Genomic DNA, 22,738 nt, shown 5'->3' on the forward strand with positions numbered 1-22,738 from the left:
AAGACTCTTACTCATTTGCTGAAAATGTTTAATCTCTCTGCCCTGTCTTCATAATTTTAAAAACAGAAGTCAACACATAAGGGATTAATTAAATCCAGTAAGAGAAACATGATGAACTGTGATTTCTAGTGATGGTGGTTCTTTTTATCTTGAAGGTAACATTTAATATTATATAAAGCATGCTGTTTGACCTATGTAGAAGCAGTGAATTTTTACACAAATGCTACATTGGAAAAGTCACACTTTGTCTAAACTACCTCGGAAACACAAGACTTCCAACCAACCATTCCTTACATTTGCAATCAGCTCCATGACACTGTTCTTCAGATAGACCTTCTCCAATCGAGACATGCTGTTCCACCGAAACCTGGCCACCAAAATGCATAAAGTCAACAGAACCAAATTAGAAGTCTTCTCTTCAGAAGAGATTAGCTTTGATTCCTGTGTTAAAATTATGCTGGTGATTTCATTAAGAAACTATACTTTGGATTTTGGTATCCTTCAAAGAATGGACAGAAACAGTCCACATTTAACCAAAATGCTAACAGAAAAAAAGTTTTATATAGGCAGTAGTCCATTAATTAGAATCCACATAGGATCTGTGCACAGATGAGCTTTTCCCCTTGATCTTATTGACAGACCAAAAGCAAATATGTACCTGGGACAACTGCAACAATGTAGCTGATTTTCAGAAAATAGAATTTGAAAACACTAACTTCCTTTCTGAACTGGCTTAGGGAAGTAATAGCACAATTCCAGAAAAACTGTGGCTAAATCTTAAAAGCTGATTCTTCTGATAGGCACTGGGAGTAGGAGACTCAAGTAGGAAGGGTTTTCAGTTATTCTCATATAATCTTGCTTAGAATTTGCCATTCACACTCAAACTTAAAAAAGAAAAGAAGAAAAGAAATTAAAGGCATGTTGCCTAATCAGAGATTCATTTACCTATACACTGCATTATTCTAAAAAAACTCTGAGGTCTGCTGGCATATATTAGGAGCTCAATAAATGCTAGCTAAATGACTATGAGCTAATATTTGCAGAATGCTTAGTATGTACCATGCACTTTACACAGATGAAGAAACTTGAGAAAGGTTAAGTTCTGAATGAGAGCTCCCGTGAGGTTGTGATAACCTCTCAGGAATCATTCCTTTCTCCCTGGGGATTGCTCTTTTCTACTCATCTAAACAGTACCTCTATGAGTTATACAAGGAATAAAGATTTGCTCTCTCACACACTTCAGTGGTACCAAAAGCTCCTTACTTGACAACGTGTTCCAGGATCTGAAGGCCAAAATGTCTGACGATGGCAATTTGTGTTTTCTCAGCCAACCGCAAGCCACAGGGGACACATATAGGGCACTTTTCTTTAAACTCCTCACAAAACTGAAAAGAAGAAAAGTTAGTGTTTTCCTTAGGAGCCAAGAGAGAGTGTGGACTAAAAAAAAAAATTCATCTTCAACTCCAACCTGAGCTATATTTTTAAGCTGCAAAATCTAGATCAATATTATATGAATAAAGAACTGATAAACATTCCTTTCACTTTGATAGTTCCAGATTTCCCATGCAATGGCCAATTAGTGTTAGAAAAAATAAATTTGACGTAAATGAGTAAAAAATTGTTAGAGATACACCCCTGAAGTATACAGGTAAAATGACAATTTCTAGGATTTGCTTTAAAAATCTTTGGTGGGGGGAGGGATAAAGCAAATGTGGTAAAATCTTTACAGCTGCTGAGTTTAGGTATACACAAGACCACTGCAATATTTTACTTTTGTGTCTATCTTTAATATTTCATAGTAAAAGAGAAACTAATAGAACCCAAATATTTCTGATTCCAAATCCTGTGGCATACATCTATATATTGTAAAGTTTCCTCCAAGTGATGCTCACTCTACTTTATGAAGTTACATCTCTTAAAATACGCACGGCACAAATACTTCTTCCTAGAGATCATTTCTCACAGCCCACATACATTGTTTGATGGGGAAATAAACTCGAATTGTATTAGCATCCCCATTGGTTTTGTATTAGCATTCCCAAATTACACCACAAGAGTCAGTCCCGGTAGCAGAGCGTCCGACAGTCAAGAAAACTACTTTCAGGAAACCAAAAGACCCTTGTTAAAATGCAAAGTAAGTGGTAGAAGTTCATCTTTGCGCAAAACAGCCTAAGAATATCGCACAATAAAAAACATGGGGGGGGGTGAGAATTAGGCCAGAAATACCCAAGACACAGAAGTGGGTTATAGAGAGGTGTAAGGGTGTTAAGTAAGGGGGCACTAGAGGGGCTGGAGCTCGGTTAGAGCGGGTCAGGAGTGGGTCAGCAAGGAAACGTTTAGTGCAGCGGAGACTATAAAGAATGTGGCCGGTGTTGGGGACGGGTTGGACACGGGTTGGACACGTGCGCCACGGGAAAGCGAGGGGATGCAGGGATGTGGGGTTTGAGGGAATAAAGTGGGTGCAGCCGGCTGTGGAGGGGGTCGTGGTACGGAGAAGAGTAAACAGAAGTGGCGAAGGGGGAGGAGAGGGCAGTGGGAAGTGGTGGTGAGATGAGACGGCCACAGAGAGCTAGGGACGAGAGCGTCCCGGGAGAAGGGCAGGCGCGGCGAGCACAGAAGGCGGGGAGTGGGAAGAGGCGCGGAAAGCGGCGAGGGGAGGGCCCCCAGGGGTTGGGGACCGAGGTCCAGGGGCCGCGTGGGCGGGAGACGGCCAGGGTCGTGGGCTGCGCCGGTACGGCTGGGGCTGGGGGAGGGTCTCGGAGCAGGCCCGGGGCGACAGACTCCAGCTACCTTGAGGGCTTCTAGCCGGTAGCGCTGGGTGGAGCTGGGGTCCATCATGATCGTCACCGCTTTCACCAGCTGCTCGCACAGCGCGTTCACTTGATCCATCGACATGACTAGTGCCACGCGCCGCAAGCGTGCACCACGGACGTCCCGGAAGCACGAGGCACACACCGCTCCGTTGGCGGGACCACAGGCGGGTACCCGGCCGCGGCGGGCTTAAGGGGGACGGTGGGGAGCGGGAGGAGGAGCGGGAGCCGCAGAAGACCCAGCCGGGAAAAAGCCAGCGCTGCGCACGCGCCCGACCCTCCAGTACGCATGCGCCCGCGGAAGTGGCGACTTCCTTTTGACGGTTGCTCTTTGGTGGGCGGAGCGAGAGACTTAGGGGCCGCGGTGCGCAGGCGCGTCAACGGCCCTCGGCGGCGCGCGCGGCGATTAATTGTCGGGAAGGCTGTGCGCAGATCTCGGTGGCTAAGGCTGGACCCGCCCGGCTGTGCCGGCTGCTGCCAGGGCGAGGATCGTCTGCGCGCCTAGGTCCTTTTCTCCGTCGTTGCCGGTAATAAATCTCTTTCGAAACCGACTGATCCGTTCCCGGAAAGGGGACGGATATTCAAGATCACTTCATCGTCCTTCCAGTGGACACTGAGTCCAGCATCGGTGGCGTCCGCTGGTGGCGGTTTTGCCAAGTGTTGTCACATTGGTAAGAGAATTTAGAACCGTTCTGTATCTCTGTTTTTAGACTTTTCATGTTGCCTTGGCTATTGGTTGTATAATATAGCAGTGACTGGGGACAACATTGGGCCGAAATTACATGAAATAGAAATACTTGCTCACAGAGAGAAAAGGCCCTGGTATTGCCTCTTAAGAGGATTTTTCTTGTGGAAAAAACATGGTAGCTCTTAAACCTCCCTCTTCACCTGTACGTATTTTCCTTGGGTGTGTTATCACCTGATTGGCACCAAACTTGTTTTGTAAAGATTGGGGTAAATCGAGATCGTTAATGATGAATAATTGCAAATACCGAAGGTTTGTACAGTTTTGATCATTTGAAGTGCTATATATATATCATATATATGAAATATATATGTATATTATATATATATAATATTTATATGACTTCAAAATAGTGTAATCCTTATTCCCAAAGGAGGGTTTTGGCAGAGAGTATGTTTCATTTTTCATCTTTAAAAAACTCTTGCTTTCTCCAGCAAAATACATAAACTGAAAACTAGAACAGTTAAAATCTGAATATCCGTTTTGGTGTTGTATATTTAGGAAATGTTTGCTGTACTTAAATCCTTGCTCCCTGTTCATACTCCACTTCTAGTGTTTGTATCTAATATGGTACTTAACCTGGGTGTGTGTGTGTGACAATGCATTTACTATTTTTAATTTGGCGTTATCTGTTCCAGGACTGTACAAAAGCCATTTCAAGGTAAAGTGATTTCTGGCATGTTATGGTTTTAACTTATAAATGTTTAAATTATTACGTTCTGCCTGTTTTAGGTGAGTGGAATTTGTAAGGAATTAATGCCTTGAATACTCTGAGTTTTTGAATTCATCATTTTCTTTCCCCTAATCTTCCAGCTTTGTAGTTGCATGACACTTTTTTCAGGGTGAATGTTAATTTTTGACACTTTTTTAAAAAAAAGAATACAGTTGAGTGCTTACTCAACTGTATAACCTGTGTTCTCTCATATTTAAATCATGAATTACTGTGTTTCCACAAATATCTTATTTACTTTAAGTCAGTGGTTTTCAATCTCTGCTTTTAAAAATCATGAGAGGGCTTCCCTGGTGGCGCAGTGGTTGAGAGTCCGCCTGCCGATGCAGGGGACACGGGTTCGTGCCCCGATCCGGGAGGATCCCACATGCCGCGGAGCGCCTGGGTCCATGAGCCATGGCCGCTGAGCCTGCGCGTCTGGAGCCTGTGCTCCGCAACGGGAGAGGCCACAGCAGTGAGAGGCCCGCGTACCGCAAAAAAAAAAAAAAAAAAAAAAAAAAAATCATGAGAGGGGGCTTCCCTGGTGGTGCAATGGTCGAGAGTCCGCCTGCCGATGCAGGGGACACGGGTTCGTGCCCCGGTCCGGGAAGATCCCACATGCTGCGGAGCGGCTGGGCCCGTGAGCCACGGCCGCTGAGCTTGCGCGTCCGGAGCCTGTGCTCCGCAACGGGAGAGGCCACAACAGTGAGAGGCCCGCGTACCGCAAATAAATAAATAAATAAATAAAAATCATGAGAGAGAGAGAGAGAGAGCTTATTAGAGAGAGCTTTTAAAAATCATGATGGCCAGGTCACACCCATACCCATTAAGTTACATGTCTGGTGGTAGAAGCCAGAAATCAATAGTATTAAAGGTTCCTAGGTGAGTCTAATCTGTGCAAAGTTTGCAGAGCCACTGCTTTAGTTTACTGAATCCTTCTTTTAGATTTCTAACAATGTTAAATGAAAACGTTAGTCCGTATTCACTGTGTATAAGGTTTGTTCTTTCAGTCTAGCATCCATACCTTTATATATGTCTGTCTACAAATAGTATGTAGTATTGTTTTCTTTTTGCCTTCAAAAATTTACATGAATGGATAGAAAATCACCTTTAGAAAATCACAAAGTAATTGTGACAGACCAGATCCACTGATGGGTGCTTAGTGGTTGAAAGTTTGAGGAGAAACAGGGTATTTGCATAGTCTCAAAGTATCTCTCCTAAGAAAGGAAAAAATAGTAACTTTACAGTGAGAAACCTAGCAAACACTATCTCAACTAAATGATATGCTTAACATCACCAGTATTAACACACAGCGACATCATGTACCTACCTCTCAACATGATACACTGAGAAAAGCAGAACCCTTCCATAATATTCTTGCTAAAAATGCATAACCTCAGTCTAATCAAGAGAAAACGACAGACAAACCTAAACTGAGAGAGATTCTCAAAGCAACTGAGTAGTTCCCTTCAAAAGTGTCAAGGTCATGAAAAACATGAAGTGTCACAGATTGGAGAAGACTAAGGAGACGTGATGACTAAGACTGGATCCTAAGCTGGATCCTGGAACCAAAAATGAACATTAGTGGAATAACTGGTAAAATTCAAGTAAAGTTTGTAGTGTGAATATTATACTAATGTTCATTCTTTAGTTTTGATAATTGTGCTGTATAAAATGTTAGCATTAGGGGAAACTGGGTATAGGAGAACCCTACTATATTTGCAACTTTTCTGTAAGTGTAAAAGTATTTTAAAATAAAAAGTTTTAAAAATTCACATGAATGCTTTGATATTATATATCATTTTCTGCTTCTCTTTTCCCTGAACTTATATTTGAGATTTGTCTATCAACTAGGTTAACTGTTGACTTTATCCCTCCATTGACGTGCATTGTGGTTTTAATTTGCATTTCCCTATGACTAATGATGTTGAGCCATTTTCATGTGCCTGTTGACTATTTGTATATCTTCTTTTGTGAAGTGTTCAGTTCTTTGGGGGGATGGGTATTCTTTAAAGCTTTCAATATTTATTACCTTTCTAAAGTTGTATCAGTTTATTATTTTCCTGCCAGCAGTATATGAAAATGCCTGTTTCATTATTGTTAGTTTCCATGTTCCCATGGTTATGGTAATTCAACAGTGGAAGAATGGAAGTATTATTTTCTTTGTCACTTTTTATTCAATATCCTTTCTAACTGTCCATAAAATATTGTCTTACAGAAAAATGGCTAATGGACAAGACCGGGTAGTTACTCTAGTGGACATGGACTGTTTTTTTGTTCAAGTGGAACAGCGGCAAAATCCTCATTTGAGGAATAAGCCTTGTGCAGTTGTACAGTACAAATCATGGAAGGGTGGTGGGTATGTATCATAGTTATTGTAACTCTCAACTACTGTTTTAATCTATAAGAATACATGGCACTATGCTAGGTCCTGTTTTTGAGGGTTCTGAACGGCTGTGTTTGAGAATAAATAGTAGTATCAGTGACAAAAATGTTTCTACTATTATGTTTATAACCTATTCATCATGTTAAATTTTAATTATTTTTGCTTGTGATCATGTAATATTTTTCTCTTCCCCTTTTTTCCTAACCTTAGAATCGTTGCAGTAAGTTATGAAGCTCGTGCATTTGGGGTCACTAGATACATGTGGGCAGATGATGCTAAGAAGTTATGTCCCGATCTTCTACTGGCACAAGTTCATGAGTCCCATGGAAAAGCTAACCTCACCAAGTAAGAAGAAAAGTTTGTTTAAGGGGAATGGAAGAGTTGGAAGCATTTCATGAGGCTAGGAACTCATGTTTCTAATTCGTTTTATGTAAATAACATCTGAAAAAGTTCCCTTTAGTCAGCTAAATTTTCAGTGTGGAATGAAAACAGATTTTAATATTGCGTTTTAGGAACAGTTCAGAATCATTATTACCTATAATAATTGCCACCCTTAATACCCTTTCAGTTCCTTAATTATTTAAAAATTGGTTGTTATAATTAAAACTTAATTCCACTTCCCATGTTCTCAGGCCAAAAGTCTGAAATGTTTGAAGTAATTAAATTGACTGTGAAACTAATAAGAGTTTTTCCAGAGAAGGCTGAGTCAAACTCACATTCTAGTGCAATATATAGAACTATTTGCCAGAATTGAACAGTCCCAAAGAAGCTTAATTTCTCTGTTTTTGAACTGAGCTATCTCTGCCCAGATTTTAGAAAGTTAGCCTTGGAATGGGAGGCATAAGTATAGGCATAGCCAAGTTAGAAGTAGATATAAGCCCCAGTCATTATAATAATCCTAATAGCTAGTGTATAGTGAACATATGTCATATGCCAGGCACTGTATTAAATTCTTCATTGGCAGTGTCTCTTAAATCTCACATTGTTATAAGGAAGGTTCTAATATTATCCCCCCCACACCACACCCCCACACACAGATGAGGGACCAATTGAGAGAGGTTAAATAATTTAAGTTCACATAGTTGGCAAGTGGAAGACTGAGGATTCATGTTCAGATCTCCACATTCTCACAGTACACTATACTGTGTGGGGTGGTGTGTGTAGGGATCATGCTTTGACTTGGGACTTGAGATACTCCTGAATTCACCTATCAATTAGAAATCTAAAGGTGGAGTGTCATAGCCAACCTCACATTGGGATTATTGCCAGAAAAGAAGACAGATTTGACTGAAGATTAATACTGTAACCCTAAAGTAGAATTAATTCAGCTAATGGACATATGCTACATTGTATTGAATAGAATTTTATGCTGGGAAAGACAGTGTAACTTCCCAGAAATATAGTTGACTTCAGAGTGTGATTTTGAAAAGCCGCATGCCACCAACTTAAAACTGGATCATTTATTTTACTCTTAAAATCGTCATCGGGGCCTCCCTGGTGGCGCAGTGGTTGAGAGTCCGCCTGCCGATGCAGGGGATACGGGTTCGTGCCCCGGTCTGGGATGATCCCATGTGCCGCGGAGCGGCTGGGCCCGTGAGCCATGGCCGCTGGGCCTGCGCATCCGGAGCCTGTGCTCCGCAACGGGAGAGGCCACAACGGTGAGAGGCCCGCATACCGCAAAAAGAAAAAAAAAAAAAAAAAATCGTCATCAAATAATGAACAAAGGCAGTTTTAGAAAATTTAGGAATAAGTTTGTAGACCAGAGAGTTATTAATAAAGACCTGGTAATTTAAAATTATTATTTTAATAATTAACCTGAGATGCCAGGTTATAAAAATAAAAATAAAAATATGATTTGTAGAAACATATATATACTTAATCAAATATTCTTAAAAATACCTTGGAGTGATTTACTTAAGAGTCTGTGAAAGAACACCAACTACTGCAATAGAGCATCCTTTCCTTGCTCTGTATGTGTGTGAGTATATTGTGCTCTCATGCTCTTAGGTACCGGGAAGCCAGTGTGGAAGTGATGGAGGTAATGTCTCGTTTTGCTGTGATTGAACGTGCCAGCATTGATGAGGCTTATGTAGACCTGACCAGTGCTGTACAAGAGAGACTGCAAAAGCTCCAAGGTCAGCCTCTCTCAGCAGACTTGTTGCCAACCACCTACATTGAAGGGTTGCCTCAAAGCCCTACAACAGCAGAAGGGACTGTTCAGAAAGGTACTTGCATAGCACCATGTTGCTTCTGCTTCCTGCCTTTGGAACCTGCTTTGCTTGGTCACACTTCTCCTTCTTGGATTGATTGAAAGGAAACTTAAACTACAATGTGAATGAATCACAAGGACTCACATGGAAGGATATACAAATTCTCTTATCTTTCCAGGTATATGGATGTTGAGAAGCTGTGAAATCTGTATTAACATCGTTTCTCTTCAGACATAACTAGGGCAGGTTAAAGTTATCAGTAGAAGGCTGACTGAGCACTCCCATTATTTGTAGGTTAATTTATATTATTGTAGCTTGGTTCATAAGAAGAGTGAGCTTTTTTAAGGGGACCTAAACAACAGGGAGTTGAATTACTCAAAATTTCTAATCAGTTCTCAGGATAATGTCATCGATGGGCTGTTCAAGGCCTCTCTCATTTTACTTTACTTCTTTTCCCCTTCATAGTGATTCCCCCTTCTCCCTTCCTACCCCACAAACCCTCTGGCACTCCCTGATGTATATCTTCTTAAATATGTATATGTCTTTGTAAATTGTACAGTGTTGCTTTGTACATGTGCTTTTAATTATTTTTATTTGTCTGCTATTATTTTTCATTTATTATTTATTTATTTGTTGAAATATAGTTGATTTACTATTATATTACTGTCAGGGGTACAACATAGTGATTCAATATTTTTATAGATTATACTCCATTTAAAGTTATTATAAAATAATCGCTGCATAATATATCCTTATTGCTTATTTATTTTATGCACAGTATTTTGTATCTCTAAAACCCCTACCCCTATCTTGCCCCTTCCCCTCCCCTCTCCTCACTGGTAACCACTAGTTTGTTCTCTATATCTGTGAGTCTGTTCCGGTTTTTTTGTATTAATTCATTTATTTTTTAGATTCCACATATAAGTGATAACACAGTATTTGTCTTTCTCTGTCTGACTTATATAACGTGCGCTTTTAAAACTTGTGCTTTTTAAGCACATGAAAAGGTGCTCAACATCACTAATTATTAGAGAAATGCAAATCAAAACTACAATGAGGTATCACCTCACACTGGTCAGAATGGCCATCATCAAAAAAATCTACAAACAACAAATGCTGGAGAGGGTGTGGAGAAAAGGGAACCCTCCTACACTGTTGGTGGGAATGTAAATTGGTACAGCCACTATGGAGAACAGTATGTAGGTTCCTTAAAAAACTAAAAATAGAACTACCATATCGGGGCTTCCCTGGTGGCGCAGTGGTTGAGAATCCGCCTGCCAATGCAGGGGACACAGGTTTGATCCCTGGTCCGGGAAGATCCCACATACCTGGGAGCAACTAAGCCTGTGTGCCACAACTACTGAGCCTGTGCTCTGGAGCCCACGAGCCACAATTACTGAGCCTGCGTGCTGCGACTACTGAAGCCTGTGCACCTAGAGCCTATGCTCCACAACAAGAGAAGCCACCACAGTAAGAAGCTGTGCACCACAACGAAGAGTAGTCCCCACTCGTTGCAACTAGAGAAAGCCCATGTGCAGCAATGAAGACCCAACACAGCCAAAAATAAATAAAGTTAAAAAAAAAAGTTACTAAAAAAAAAAAAAGAACTACCATATGACCCAGTAATCTCACTCCTGGGCATATACCCAGAGAAAACCATAATTCAAAAATATACATTCAGGGCTTCCCTGGTGGCACAGTGGTTGAGAGTCCGCCTGCCGATGCAGGGGACACGGGTTCGTGCCCCGGTCCAGGAAGATCCCACATGCCGCGGAGCGGCTGGGCCCGTGAGCCATGGCCGCTCTGCCTGCGCGTCTGGGGCCTGTGCTCCGCAACGGGAGAGGCCCCAACAGTGAGAGGCCCGCATACCGCAAAAAAAAAAATATATATATATATACATTCAGGGGCTTCCCTGGTGGCGCAGTGGTTGAGAGTCCGCCTGCCGATGCAGGGGACACGGGTTTGTGCCCCGGTCCGGGAAGATCCCACATGCCGCGGAGTGGCTGAGCCCGTGAGCCATGGCTGCTGAGTCTGTGTGTCCAGAGCCTGTGCTCCGCAACGGGAGAGGCCACAACAGTGAGAGGCCTGTGTACCGCAAAAAAAAAAAATATATATATATATATATATATATATATATACACATGCACCCTAGTGTTCATTGCAGCACTATTTACAATAGCCAGGACATGGAAGCAACCTAAATGTCCATCAACAGAGGAATGGGTAAAGAAGATGTGGTACATATATACAATGGAATATAACTCAGCCATAAAAAAGAACAAAATAATGCCATTTGCAGCAACATGGATGAACCTAGAGATTGTCATACTGTGTGAAGTAATTCAGACACAGAAAGACAAACATGATATCGCTTATATGTGGAATCTAAAAAAAAAAAAGGTACAAATGAACTTATGTACAAAACAGAAGTAGCGTCACGGATGTAGAAAACAAACTTATGGTTACCAGGGGATAAAGGTGGTGGGGGAGGGATAAATTGGGAGATTGGGACTGACATATACACACTACTATATATGAAATAGATAACTAATAAGAACCTGTTGTATAGCACAGGGAACTCTACTCAATACTCTGTAATGACCTATATGGGAAAAGAATCTAAAAAAAAGAGAGTGGATATATGTATATGTGTGACTGATTCACTTTGCTGTACACCTGAAACTAACACAACATTGTAAATTAACTATACTCCAATAAAAAAAAAAGATGCAGTTGAGTATAAACTGCATTAATTTGCTGTGAAACAATGTTGAAAAAAAATTGTGCTTTTTAATTACATGATAGTACTGTTATTATAGGTCTCATTCTTTTTCTTAATTTTCTTTCATTGCTGATTTTATACATCTATTCATGTAGCTGTATTTATGTGTAATTGATTGCTTTTAATTGCAGCATAATCCGTGGTATGGATCTACCATGTTTACAGACCCTTCTCCTACTGATGAGCTCATTGGTTGCTTCTCACGTCCTTCTGTTTATATGATGAATGTCCTCATTAATCTTCTTTTGGACATATGCAAGGGTTTCTCTGGGAAGTATTTTCAGGAGTGGACTGCTAGATTATAGGGTATACACATACACTTAGTTTCACTAAATACTGCCAAATTGCTCCCCAGAATAACTGTAACAATTTGCCCTACCTCTGACAGTACACAAGAATTCCTGTTTCCTCCATATCCTCACCAGCAATTGGTATTATCTAATATTTTAAGTACCTGCCAATGTGATGGCTATAAAGGGGTATTTTATGTTTTGGGGTTTGTTTTAATTTATACTTCTCTTTACTAATTGAGGTTGAGCTTCTCTTTATATACTTGTTAGCCAATTGAGTTTCTACTTTTGTGAATTGCTTATTTATAATCTTCACCCAATTTTCCATTGGATTTCTGCCTTTTTTTTTTTCTTGGAAGAGCTCCTTGTGTATCCTAGTTGTTGGTCCCTTGTCTATTTTTTTTTTTTTTCTTTTTGCGGTATGCGGGCCTCTCACCGTTGTGGCCCCTCCCGCTGCGGAGCACAGGCCCCGGACGCGCAGGCCCAGAGGCCACGGCCCACGGGCCCAGCCGCTCCGCGGCATATGGGATCCTCCCAGACCGGGGCACGAACCCGTATCCCCTGCATCGGCAGGCGGACTCTCAACCACTGCGCCACCAGGGAGGCCCCCTTGTCTATTTTTGACTCTTCAAATATCTTTTCCCAAGTCTGTCATCCATTAACTTTGTTTATGCTGTACTTTGTTGAACAAATTCTTTTAGTCCTTCAGTTTTTCACCTTATGGTTTGTGCATTTTGAATCTCATTTTAGACATCCATTTCTACCAGATGTTCCTAAAGACATTTTTCTACATTTTCTTCTATTTGCGTTATAGCTTATTTTTAGGTATTTCAGCTATATGGAGTTTACCTTTATTTGATTTAAGGTAGGGAGCCACCTTAGTTATTATTCTTATAGTGGGTCAGTTTTCCCAACAATTATTTATTAATAATCCATTCTTTCCTCAACTTATATATCAGTGGGTCTGTTTCTGTAGTGTCCCATTAGTGTCTGCTTCTGCTTCAGAAACACATTATTTTTATTAGTTTGTAGTATGTCATAATATTTGATAAGGACTCCCCTCTGCTTTTGTTTTTCAAAATTGTCTTGGCTATTTATGCACCTTTATTGTTCAATATATGTTTTAGAATACATTAGTTTAGTTCTTCAAAAAATCCTGGGAGTTACATTAAATTTACATATTTAGAGAGGATAGTTATCTTAATGCTAAGTTATCCCATCCATAAACATTTCACCAATTTTTTAGGTCTTCATTTATGCCCCTTTTAGTGATTTTTGTTTATTTTTAAAAATTTATTGAAGTATAGTTGATTTTCAATGTGTTAATTTCTGCTGTACAGCAAAGTGATTCAGTAAGACATATATATAATTCCTTTCATATTGTTTTCCTTTATAGTTTATCACAGGATATTGAATATAGTTCCCTGTGCTATATAGCAGGACCTTGTTGTTTATCCATTCTATATATTATAATAGTTTGTATCTAATAATCCCAAACTCCCAATCCATGTCTCCCCCTGCCCTTGACAACCACAGGTCTGTTCTCTATGTCTGTAAGTCTGTTTCTGTTTTATAGATAAGTTCATTTGTGTCATATTTTAGATTCCACATACCTTTTAGTGATTAAAAAAATTTTTTTACGTAATTTTTTTGGAAAAAGTTGCTTTTATTTTTTAAAATATTTATTTATTTAGGCTGCGCCAGGTCTTAGTTGCAGTGCGCGGGATCTTTGTTGTGCCGTGTTTAGTTGCGGCATATGGGATCCTTAGTTGCTGCATGAGGACTACTTAGTTGCGGCACGTGGACTACTTAGTTGCGGCATGCACTCATAGTTGCGGCGTGCATGTGGAATCTAGTTCCCTGACCAGGGATTGAACCCGGGTCCCCTGCATTAGGAGTGAGGAGTCTTACCAACTGGACCACCAGGGAAGTCCCCCTTTAGTGACTTTTTAAATTAAAATTTTTGATTTATATTTCTGCTTCTTCTGAAATCTAGAATCCAGTATGTTTTCCTTTTTCTTTCTCATCTAAACTTTTAATTGATGTAATATACATGAAGTATATAAATTGTACGTGTACACCTTGAGTGATTTCACAAAGTAAACCCACTTCTGTAAGCAGCACCCAGATAAAAAAATGTCAGAATTCTAGAAGCCACCCTTGCCTACCCTCCCAGTCATTATCTCTTCCTCTCCCCCCTCTCCTATATAACCACTGCCCTGATTTCTATTTAGCTTATTTTTGAACTTTATAAAATTGAAATTATGCAGTATATACTTGAGTCTGGCTTCATTCACTCAACATTGTCTTTGTGAGATTCATCCATTCTGTTGTATATAGTTGAGTTTCTGTAGTATTCCATTGTATGAATATACCACAATTTACCCATTCTACTGTTGATGGATATTTGGGTTTCTTCCAGTTTGGGACCACTAAGAATAGTGCTGCTATGAACATTTTTGTAAATATCTTTTAGTGTATGCATTTCTGTTGAGCATATGACTAGAAGTGCTCAGTTATGGGGTTTGTCTGTATTCAGCTTTAGTTTGCCTGTACTCAGCGTTAGTAGATACTACCAAAAGGTTTCCAAAATGGTTATACTGATTTATAATTCCACTAGCGGTATATGAGAGTTCTAGTTGTTCCACATCTTTTTCAACACTTGCTTTTTTCTCTTTTGCTTTTTAGCCATTTTGATGAGTGTATAGTGATATCATATTATGGTTTTAGTCTGCATGTTCCTGGTGTTAATGAAATTGAGCACCTTTTTGTAAGTTGATGACCATTCTTCTTTCATGAAGTGCCTGTTTAAGTATTTGCCCATTTTTTTGGTTTAATTGTCTTATTCATCTATAGGACTTCTTTATGTATTCTGGATATGAGTCATTATCAAATATATGTATTGCAACATCTTCTGGTTTGTGGCTTGTTTTTCACTCTCTTTTTAAAAATTTTTTGGCCATGCCGTGCGGCATGTGGGATTCCAGTTCCCCAACCAGGGATTGAACCCATGCCCCCTGCAGTGGAAGCGTGGAGCCCTAACCATTGGACCGCCAGGGAATTCCCTTGTTTTTTACTCTCTTACTGATGGCTTTTGATGAATAGAGGCTCTTAATTTTAATTTGGTCCAGTTTGTCTTTTTTTTCTTTATGGATAGTATTTTTTAAGGTCTTCTTTACCTATTCAAGATCATGAAGAAACTCTCCTATATTATTTTAGAAGCTTTATTGTTTTGCCTTTTACATTTAGATTTACTATCCATTATGTGTGTGTCTGCAGCATGTGAGGTAGGGATCAAGATTCCTTTTTTATTACATGAGTATCCAATTATAATATCCTTATTAAAGCATTACTTTTTTCTACAAAGGTCTTGTGCATTCATTATGTTAGTTCCTAGATGCTTTAATTTTTTTAAATTGCCATTACGATTTTGTGGTTTTTTCTATTATATTCTCCACTTGGTTATTGATGTGTAGGAGAATGATAAGTGATTTTTTTTTTGGTAAGCTTATCTTTGTTTACTTTATCTGGCTGATAAAAACTTGAGATATAATCTGCATGAAAGTGCTTTAATAAAATGTACTTCATGGTTAAAAATATTTTCTTAGGGATTTCCCTGGAGGTGCAGTGGTTAAGACTACTGCAGGGGTCACGGGGAAACTCTCTAGTCGGGGAATTTCTGCATGCTGCGTGGTGTGGCCAAAAAAAAAAAATTTCTTAGACTAGAATTAAATTAGGGCAATTAAAACTTGCTTTTAATCCGGGTCTTATTTTTTTTAATCAAAATATTATGAAAGTGGAATTCAGCTGAATCTCACAGAGCAAAGATTCTGCGTTTAGAGGCTTTTAAACACCTTTTCATACACATTTTCTAGTACTTATGATAATGGCTATATTCAAAACAATGTATCTATTCTCCCCTTCATTTGTAACATGTACTTTAGCTTTATTTTGTAACATTATTCTTATTTATTTATTTTTAAACTTAATTTATTTTTTATTTATTCACTTTTGACTACATTGGGTCTTCATTGCTGCGCATGGGTTTTGTCTAGCTGGGGTGAGCGGGGGCTACTCTTCGTTGTGGTGCGCATGCTTCTCACTGTGGTAGCTTCTCTTGTTGCGGAGCACAGGCTCTAGGCACATGGGCTGTAGAGCACAGGGTCAGTAGTTGTGGCACATGGGCTTAGTTGCTCCACGGCATGTGGAATCTTCCCAGACCGGGGATCGAACCCGTGTCCCCTGCACTGGCAGGCAGATTCTTGACCATTATGCCACCAGGGAAATCCCAACATTATTCTTATTTAGAAGAGCTCTTTTAGTGAAAATCTTTGAATGTTGGACATTAACCAAAAGGATACAAATCTCTAGCAAGTTAACTTCTTGGGGGACTTGTCAGGGCAATATGTTATTACTTGTAGAAACAATACAGATTTGTTCAGAAAAAGCTCCAAGAGTGTTTAGCTTATTTCTAGTTACAGTGGTGAATTTTCCATGGGTTCCATGTTTTAAAGTAAGATGTAAGATATTAAAGTTTAGTTTTGCTGTCAACAGTTGTATGATGCCTTTTAATATGTTGTATTGAAGGGTAGAGTTGGAACTACCCAGGGAAGCTTATGGGAAGGACCGTTGAGGAATTATTTTATTCTCTGATTCTGATAGCTGAGTTTATCAAGGTGGAGGCTGCAGATCTTTTAGTTCTTTAGGGAGAATACAATGGACAATGTAATGTGCCACTTAAAGGAGGCAAAGTTATGGTACATTTGCCTTTATTGGTTTATTATCATTATTCTGGGATCAGAGTAAGGAAGGGGTTTTTGGTTTTGGTTTTCGTGTTGTGTTTTTGTTTTTGTTGTTGTTGGGTTTTGGGGGGGTTGTTGTTTTTAAAGGCAAATCTATTGATTATTTTTGACTGCATTGGGTCTTTGTTTCTGTGCGCAGGCGTTCTCTAGTTGTGGCAAGTAGGGGCTACTCTTCGTTGCGGTGCGTGGGCTTCTCAATGCAGTGGTTCCCCTTGTGGAGCACAGGCTCTAGGCACATGGGCTTCAGTAGTTGCAGCACGCGGGCTCAGTAGTTGTGGCATGCGGGCCCTAGAGCCTGCAGGCTTCAGCAGTTGTGGCGCATGCGCTCAGTGGTTGCAGCGCACGGGCTCTAGGGTGCGTGGGCTTCAGCAGTTGTGGGTCGCAGGCTTAGTTGCTCCGTGGCATGTGGGATCTTCCCAGACTAGGGCTTGAACCCGTGTCCCCTGCATTGGCAGGCAGATTCTTAACCACTGCACCACCAAGGAAGTCCTGTTATTGTTTTTTTTTCTTTCTTTCTTTTTTTTTTTGTGGGGGTGCTTAGCTTTGTGTACTACATTTTACTGTGTAGCTAATTTTTTAAAATAAACATTTGGAATTGGTTTCATAATACTTTATTATTTCCTTCCTTCTGCTGACTTTAGGTTTTGTTTGTTCTTCTTTTTCTAATTCTCATAGGTAGTAGGTTAGATTGTTTATTTGAGATTTTTCTGGGTTTTTCTTTGGTTTTTTTTTTTTTTTTTTGGCTGCACCGCACAGTATGTGGAATCTTAGTTCCCAACCAGGGATTGAAGCCACACCCCCTGCAGTGGAAGCGTAGAATCTTAACCACTGGACCGCCAGGGAAGTCCCTGAGATTTTTCTTGTTTTTTTGAGGAAGGCCTATATCTCTATGAACTTCGCTCTTAGGACTGCTTTTGCTGTATCCCATAGATTTTGTGTGGTTGTGTTTGGTTTTATAGTACTTTAAATTATTTGCTGTTTAAGGGTTTTTTTGAAGGCTATATGCCCTTTTGAAAATCTGTTGAAAGCTGTGAACCCTTGCTTGCCTCAGAAAAATCTACATGTAAGACAGTTTTCCATGTAGTTTTCAGGAGATTCACAGACCCACTGAAACCTACATACCTCAGAATAAGAAATATTATTACACGTTACATTGGTTTTGGAGGACAACTCATTGTTGAAGAGCTCTCTGGTGAAGATGATGGTACATACCTTTGTTGGTGGTCAAATGTTACTTCAAATGGACATGCTCCTCTTCTATACCTATCTTTCTTACGTTTTTATGTAAAATGCCAGTGTTTTAAAGAAATCTTATTTCTGTATGAGGAAATAAAAGGTATTCATATATGAAGGAAGAAGTTGCTTTATTGTGTCTAGTTTAAATATTAAGCTTCGAGATGCAGTGATATCATCTTATTATTTAGAGTGCTCAGAACAGTACAATGTCTAGGAAATGATTTATGATGATATATCATACTCCTGAGTCTTCATATGACGTGTGTAATAAAAAAAAAAAACACCTCATAACAGAAATTAGCTGATCTAAGTGCAAATACCCTCCCAGAAATTGTTTTCCGTGGATGTGACGTATTTCAAAGCTAGGAAAAAGAGTCGAGGTATTTGTGATGTTTTTATACTGAAGTTCCCATTCAACTTTACCATGGTGCCTCTTAATGGGTCCTACTCAGCCATGCTGCATTTGCAACTTTGTTTTTTCTGTTTCTGAAATAGTTATGTGTGTGGAAAGTTTAAGTAGTAATATTAATTAAAAATAATACTCAAAAATTGCCAGAGTGAAAACTTACCCTTCGGGGCCATTTTGTAACTGGTTTGTGTTAGCTAAAGAACTCATTTGTTCTCCGTTTGCTTCCTCTTAATTCATTTATTTCTAAGCAAGTATTGAACATGTGAATGCATATAATAAGAAACAGTTGTGTAGTGGTATAAAAAAATATAAATCAACTGTCAGGGATTTCCCTGGAGGTCCTGTGGTTAAGACTCCGCACTTCCACTGCAGGGGGCATGAATTTGATCCCCGGTCAGGGAACTAAGATCCCCGCGTACCACCCGGAGCAGCCAAAAAACAAGATGATAATGATAATAATAATAAAAATAAAATTAAAAATTAAAAAAATAAATAAATCAACTGCCAAAGTTGAGAGCTGTAAGAGTTGGCTAGACTCCTTGCAGGCTTTGACAAAGTAAGCTGCCAGATTGTAAGAGGGCCTTTGGAGAAGCCCCCATGGCTATGCTCTGAGAGCTGCCCTCTGCTGACAGCCAGAAAGAAAATGGGGACCTCAATCCTACAGCCACAAGATGATAAATTTTTTATTTTAATTTATTTTAATTAATTTATTTTTGGCTGTGTTGGGTCTTCGTTGCTGTGCATGGGCTTTCTCTAGATGCGGCGAGTGGGGTCTACTCTTTGTTGCTGTGCACGGGCTTCTCATTGCAGTGGCTTCTCTTGCTGTGTAGCACGGGCTCAAGGGGCATGGGCTCGGTAGTTGTTGTGGCTCACGGGCTCAGTAGTTGTGGCTTGTGGGCTCAGTAGTTGTGGCTCGCCAGCTCTAGAGCGCAGGCTCAGTAGCTGTAGCACACAGACTTAGTTGCTCCGTGGCATGTGGGATCTTCCCGGACCAGGGATCGAACCCACGTCCCCTGCATTGGCAGGCGGATTCTAAACCACTTTGCCACCAGGATGATAAATTCTGCCAACAACCAGAGGGAGCTTGGAAGGCACTAATCAGCTCATAGCACAGAGGAAGGTACACCCGTATAGGGACTTCTCTTTTGAGGTTATGGTCCCTAGAGTTGTGAGCCATAGCTAGAGGTTTATCAGTTTAATCCCGAAGTTTTTGCACAAATTACCAGTGCTCACTCTTACAACAGTTCTAGTCAAATGCAGGTGACATGCCCATGTTTATAGAAAATCCTAGGGAATCTACTACCCCCCCCAAAAAAGAACCTAGAATAAGTGAGATTAGCAAGGTTGCAGGGGACAAAGTCAATATGCAAAAATTGATTGTATTTCTATATATTAAAATTTAAAATGGGGGCTTCCCTGGTGGCGCAGTGGTTGAGAGTCCGCCTGCGGATGCAGGGGACACGGGTTCGTGCCCCGGTCCGGGAAGATCCCACATGCCGCGGAGCGGTTGGGCCCGTGAGCCATGGCCGCTGAGCCTGCGCGTCCGGAGCCTGTGCTCTGCAACGGGAGAGGCCACAACAGTGAGAGGCCTGCGTACCGCAAAAAAATAAATAAATAAATAAGGTAGCCCTTGGACAGGAAAAGGCTCCTGTCCTATAGCTTTATTAAGATGAAAGCTCTAAACTGAGCTGTGAAGGAAGGTCTGCAGGCTCGGGACCATTTGATGAACGGCTCCACGATATCTCCGGGCTGGGGCTACTAGGGAAAATAAGACTGAAATAAAGCTACCAAGGCCCTTTTTAAAAAAAAAAAAAAAAAAAAAAAAAAAAATTTAAAATGGGAAGTTGAAATTTAAAAAGCAATAGCATTAAAACCATAAAATTATTAGAGATATATTTAACAATATATGTGGAAAAACTAGTTCAGTGAAAACTACAAAACATCACTGACAAAGATGAAATCAATGAAGAGACCATGCTCATGGATTGAAAGACTAAATAATATTAGAGTTCAAATCTCCCCAAATTGACCTACAGATTCATTGCATTCCCTCCAAAATCCCAGCAGGATTTTATAGAAATTGATAAACTGATTCTAAAATTTGTATGGAAATGCAAAGGATGTGGAATAGCAAAACAATTTTGAAAAAGAACTAAGTTGGAAGACTTAACACTACCTGATTTTCAAGAGTTAACTATAAATGTATGGGGACTTCCCTGGTGGTCCAGTGGTTAAGATTTTGTGCTTCCACTGCTGGGGGCACGGGTTTGATCCTGGTCTGGGAACTAAGATCCCACATGCTGCACGGTGCAGCCAAAAACAAACAAACAAAAACCACAAACAAAGAAGTTTGAGGTGGCCTAGGCAAGAATGATGAAAAGCTGAATAAAATACGGTGGGTTGCAATGGATATGTGAAATATTTTGAACTGGGCTTTGGTAACTAAGTAACTATAATAAAGGGGAATAAAAGAAAAGAAGCCAAGGGACTTACCTGGTGGTGCAGTGGTTAAGAATCCTCCTGCCATCAGAGGGGACATGGGTTCGAGCCCTGGTCCATGAAGATCCCACATGCCAAGGAGCAACTAAGCCCGTGTACTGCAACTACTAGAGCCCGCGCTCTGCAACAAGAGAAGCCACTGCAATGAGAAGGCTGCGCACCTCAACGAAGAGTAGCACCCGCTTGCTGTAACTAGAGAAAGACCGTGTGCAGCAACGAAGACCCAAGGCAGCCAAAAATAAAAATTAATTAATTAATTAAATTTAAAAAAAAAGAAGAAGCCAATATTAGATTTTAAACCTTTAAGAGAAATAGGGAGTTGTTTGGGAAAGAGAACCTTTGGGGAGGAAGATATAATAAAGGTTGACTTTAGTAGTATTTTGTTTGATACTGTAATGAAAAATTCAAGAAGACTTTTTCTGTAGGGAGGTAGAAATAAGGGATTAAAGTTAAGAGTTTGGGGATAGAGATTAAGATTTGCATGTACTTAGCATAAGCAAATTGAAACATAAGCCAGTACCAGTTCACCAAGAGAAAAACCGTATATACAGAGAAGAGGAGAACGTTGCTCTGAATCTGCAGTTACGGTGTTAGAGGAGGGAGGTAGACCAGCAAAGGAGAGAAACAGCAGTCCTTAATAGCTGGAAAATACTTCCTTCTATGTGCTCATCTTCCTCCTCTTCTCCATATATGTGACCCTTCACTCTACCTCTCCAAGATATTTTGAATTTTCTTGCCTTGTTCATACCTCATTACAGCCTCTTTAAAACAGCATGTGTATATTTCCTAACTTCCTTGTTATATAATACTTTTTAAATGTTTTTCAAAACTGTGACTAGTTCTAAATTGGATAGTAAGGTATTTTCAAAGCCCTAAGGTACAAAGCTACTTCTAATTTAAATAGTTTGTCAAGAGAATAAATCTTCTAGTGCCTCTGATTGGACTTAAGCTATTCAACTGGAACCAGTCTCTAAAAATACATAAATGCTAACTTAAGTTTATACTGAAGTGTGCGATAATTCTGAATATTTTCTAATTGAGTAACTTAATAGAATTCTTGGTGATGTTCAAGGGAAGTTGGAAGAAGAAAGTTCAAAAACTGGAGAGAGAAAACAGATGTACTTTTAAATTATTACTCATGAAAGACAATACAAAATATTTGTTGCTTATTAGAGCTTATAAGGTTCAGCCTATGCTGGGAGATGAGGCTGCTAGAATTGGTATGAAGGAGAAATTGATCTCTGTTGTGATACTGAATAGTCTTCTAAAATGGCTGCCATTTTTGGTGAAAACCTACATATGTAAAGTACCTGAAATCTAAGCATTTCTGCATTAGATAACACAAATAAAACCCCGATTTTTAAAAAAAGAAGTCTAACTGTTACCTCTCAACTTTTTCAGAGGAAATGCGAAAACAAGGCTTATTGCAATGGCTTGATTCTCTTCAGACTGATAACACCACCTCTCCAGACCTACAGCTCACTGTGGGAGCAGTGATCGTGGAGGAAATGAGAGCAGCCATAGAGAGGCAGACTGGTTTTCAGTGTTCAGCCGGGATTTCACACAATAAGGTGAAGGCTAATAGTAGATTTCAAAGAGAAACACAGATATCTGTAGTTAAACACAGCAGGCATAGAAACAAAAAAAAAAGAAGAAGAAGAAGAACAAAACAAAAAACAAACAGCCAGGATAGATATGAGTGGGGCATTTAAATCATTACACATATACTTTGAAATGGGTTTCTACTTAAACTTCACGGTGAAGACCAAATAAAAACCTAAGTAATTCTTTAACGTGGGAATTGACATTGCACATGTACTTTCCTAAGAAGCAGGCTGAAAATTTTGCTGGAAATGGTTA

At 39.9% G+C, this 22,738-nt stretch overlaps 2 protein-coding genes across 6 annotated transcripts in view; one reads left to right on the forward strand and one right to left on the reverse strand.

The window, feature by feature from the left end:
- XPO5 (exportin 5) overlaps positions 1-3,086 on the reverse strand; it is a 48,596-nt gene extending 45,510 nt beyond the window's left edge. For all 3 annotated transcript variants that reach the window (XM_081245831.1, XM_081245832.1, XM_081245830.1), the window contains exons 1-3: positions 2,791-3,086; positions 1,264-1,385; positions 295-367 (exon numbers count right to left, since the gene is read on the reverse strand). In XM_081245831.1, the coding sequence (XP_081101957.1) occupies positions 295-367; positions 1,264-1,385; positions 2,791-2,895 (300 nt within the window). In that variant the 5' untranslated portion in view covers positions 2,896-3,086. The remainder of the gene's footprint in view (positions 1-294; positions 368-1,263; positions 1,386-2,790) is intronic.
- Positions 3,087-3,234: 148 nt separating this feature from the next.
- POLH (DNA polymerase eta) overlaps positions 3,235-22,738 on the forward strand; it is a 30,957-nt gene continuing 11,453 nt past the window's right edge. The window contains exons 1-5 of one of the 3 annotated variants that reach the window (XM_081245834.1): positions 3,235-3,481; positions 6,483-6,623; positions 6,861-6,995; positions 8,658-8,785; positions 22,280-22,449. In XM_081245834.1, coding sequence (XP_081101960.1) covers positions 6,487-6,623; positions 6,861-6,995; positions 8,658-8,785; positions 22,280-22,449 — 570 coding nt within the window. In that variant the 5' untranslated portion in view covers positions 3,235-3,481; positions 6,483-6,486. The other 2 variants (XM_081245833.1, XM_081245835.1) reach the window with 2 other exon arrangements.

The sequence above is a fragment of the Mesoplodon bidens genome (genome assembly GCF_964165515.1).
Source record: "Mesoplodon bidens genome assembly, chromosome: 10".
NCBI lineage: Eukaryota > Metazoa > Chordata > Mammalia > Artiodactyla > Ziphiidae > Mesoplodon > Mesoplodon bidens.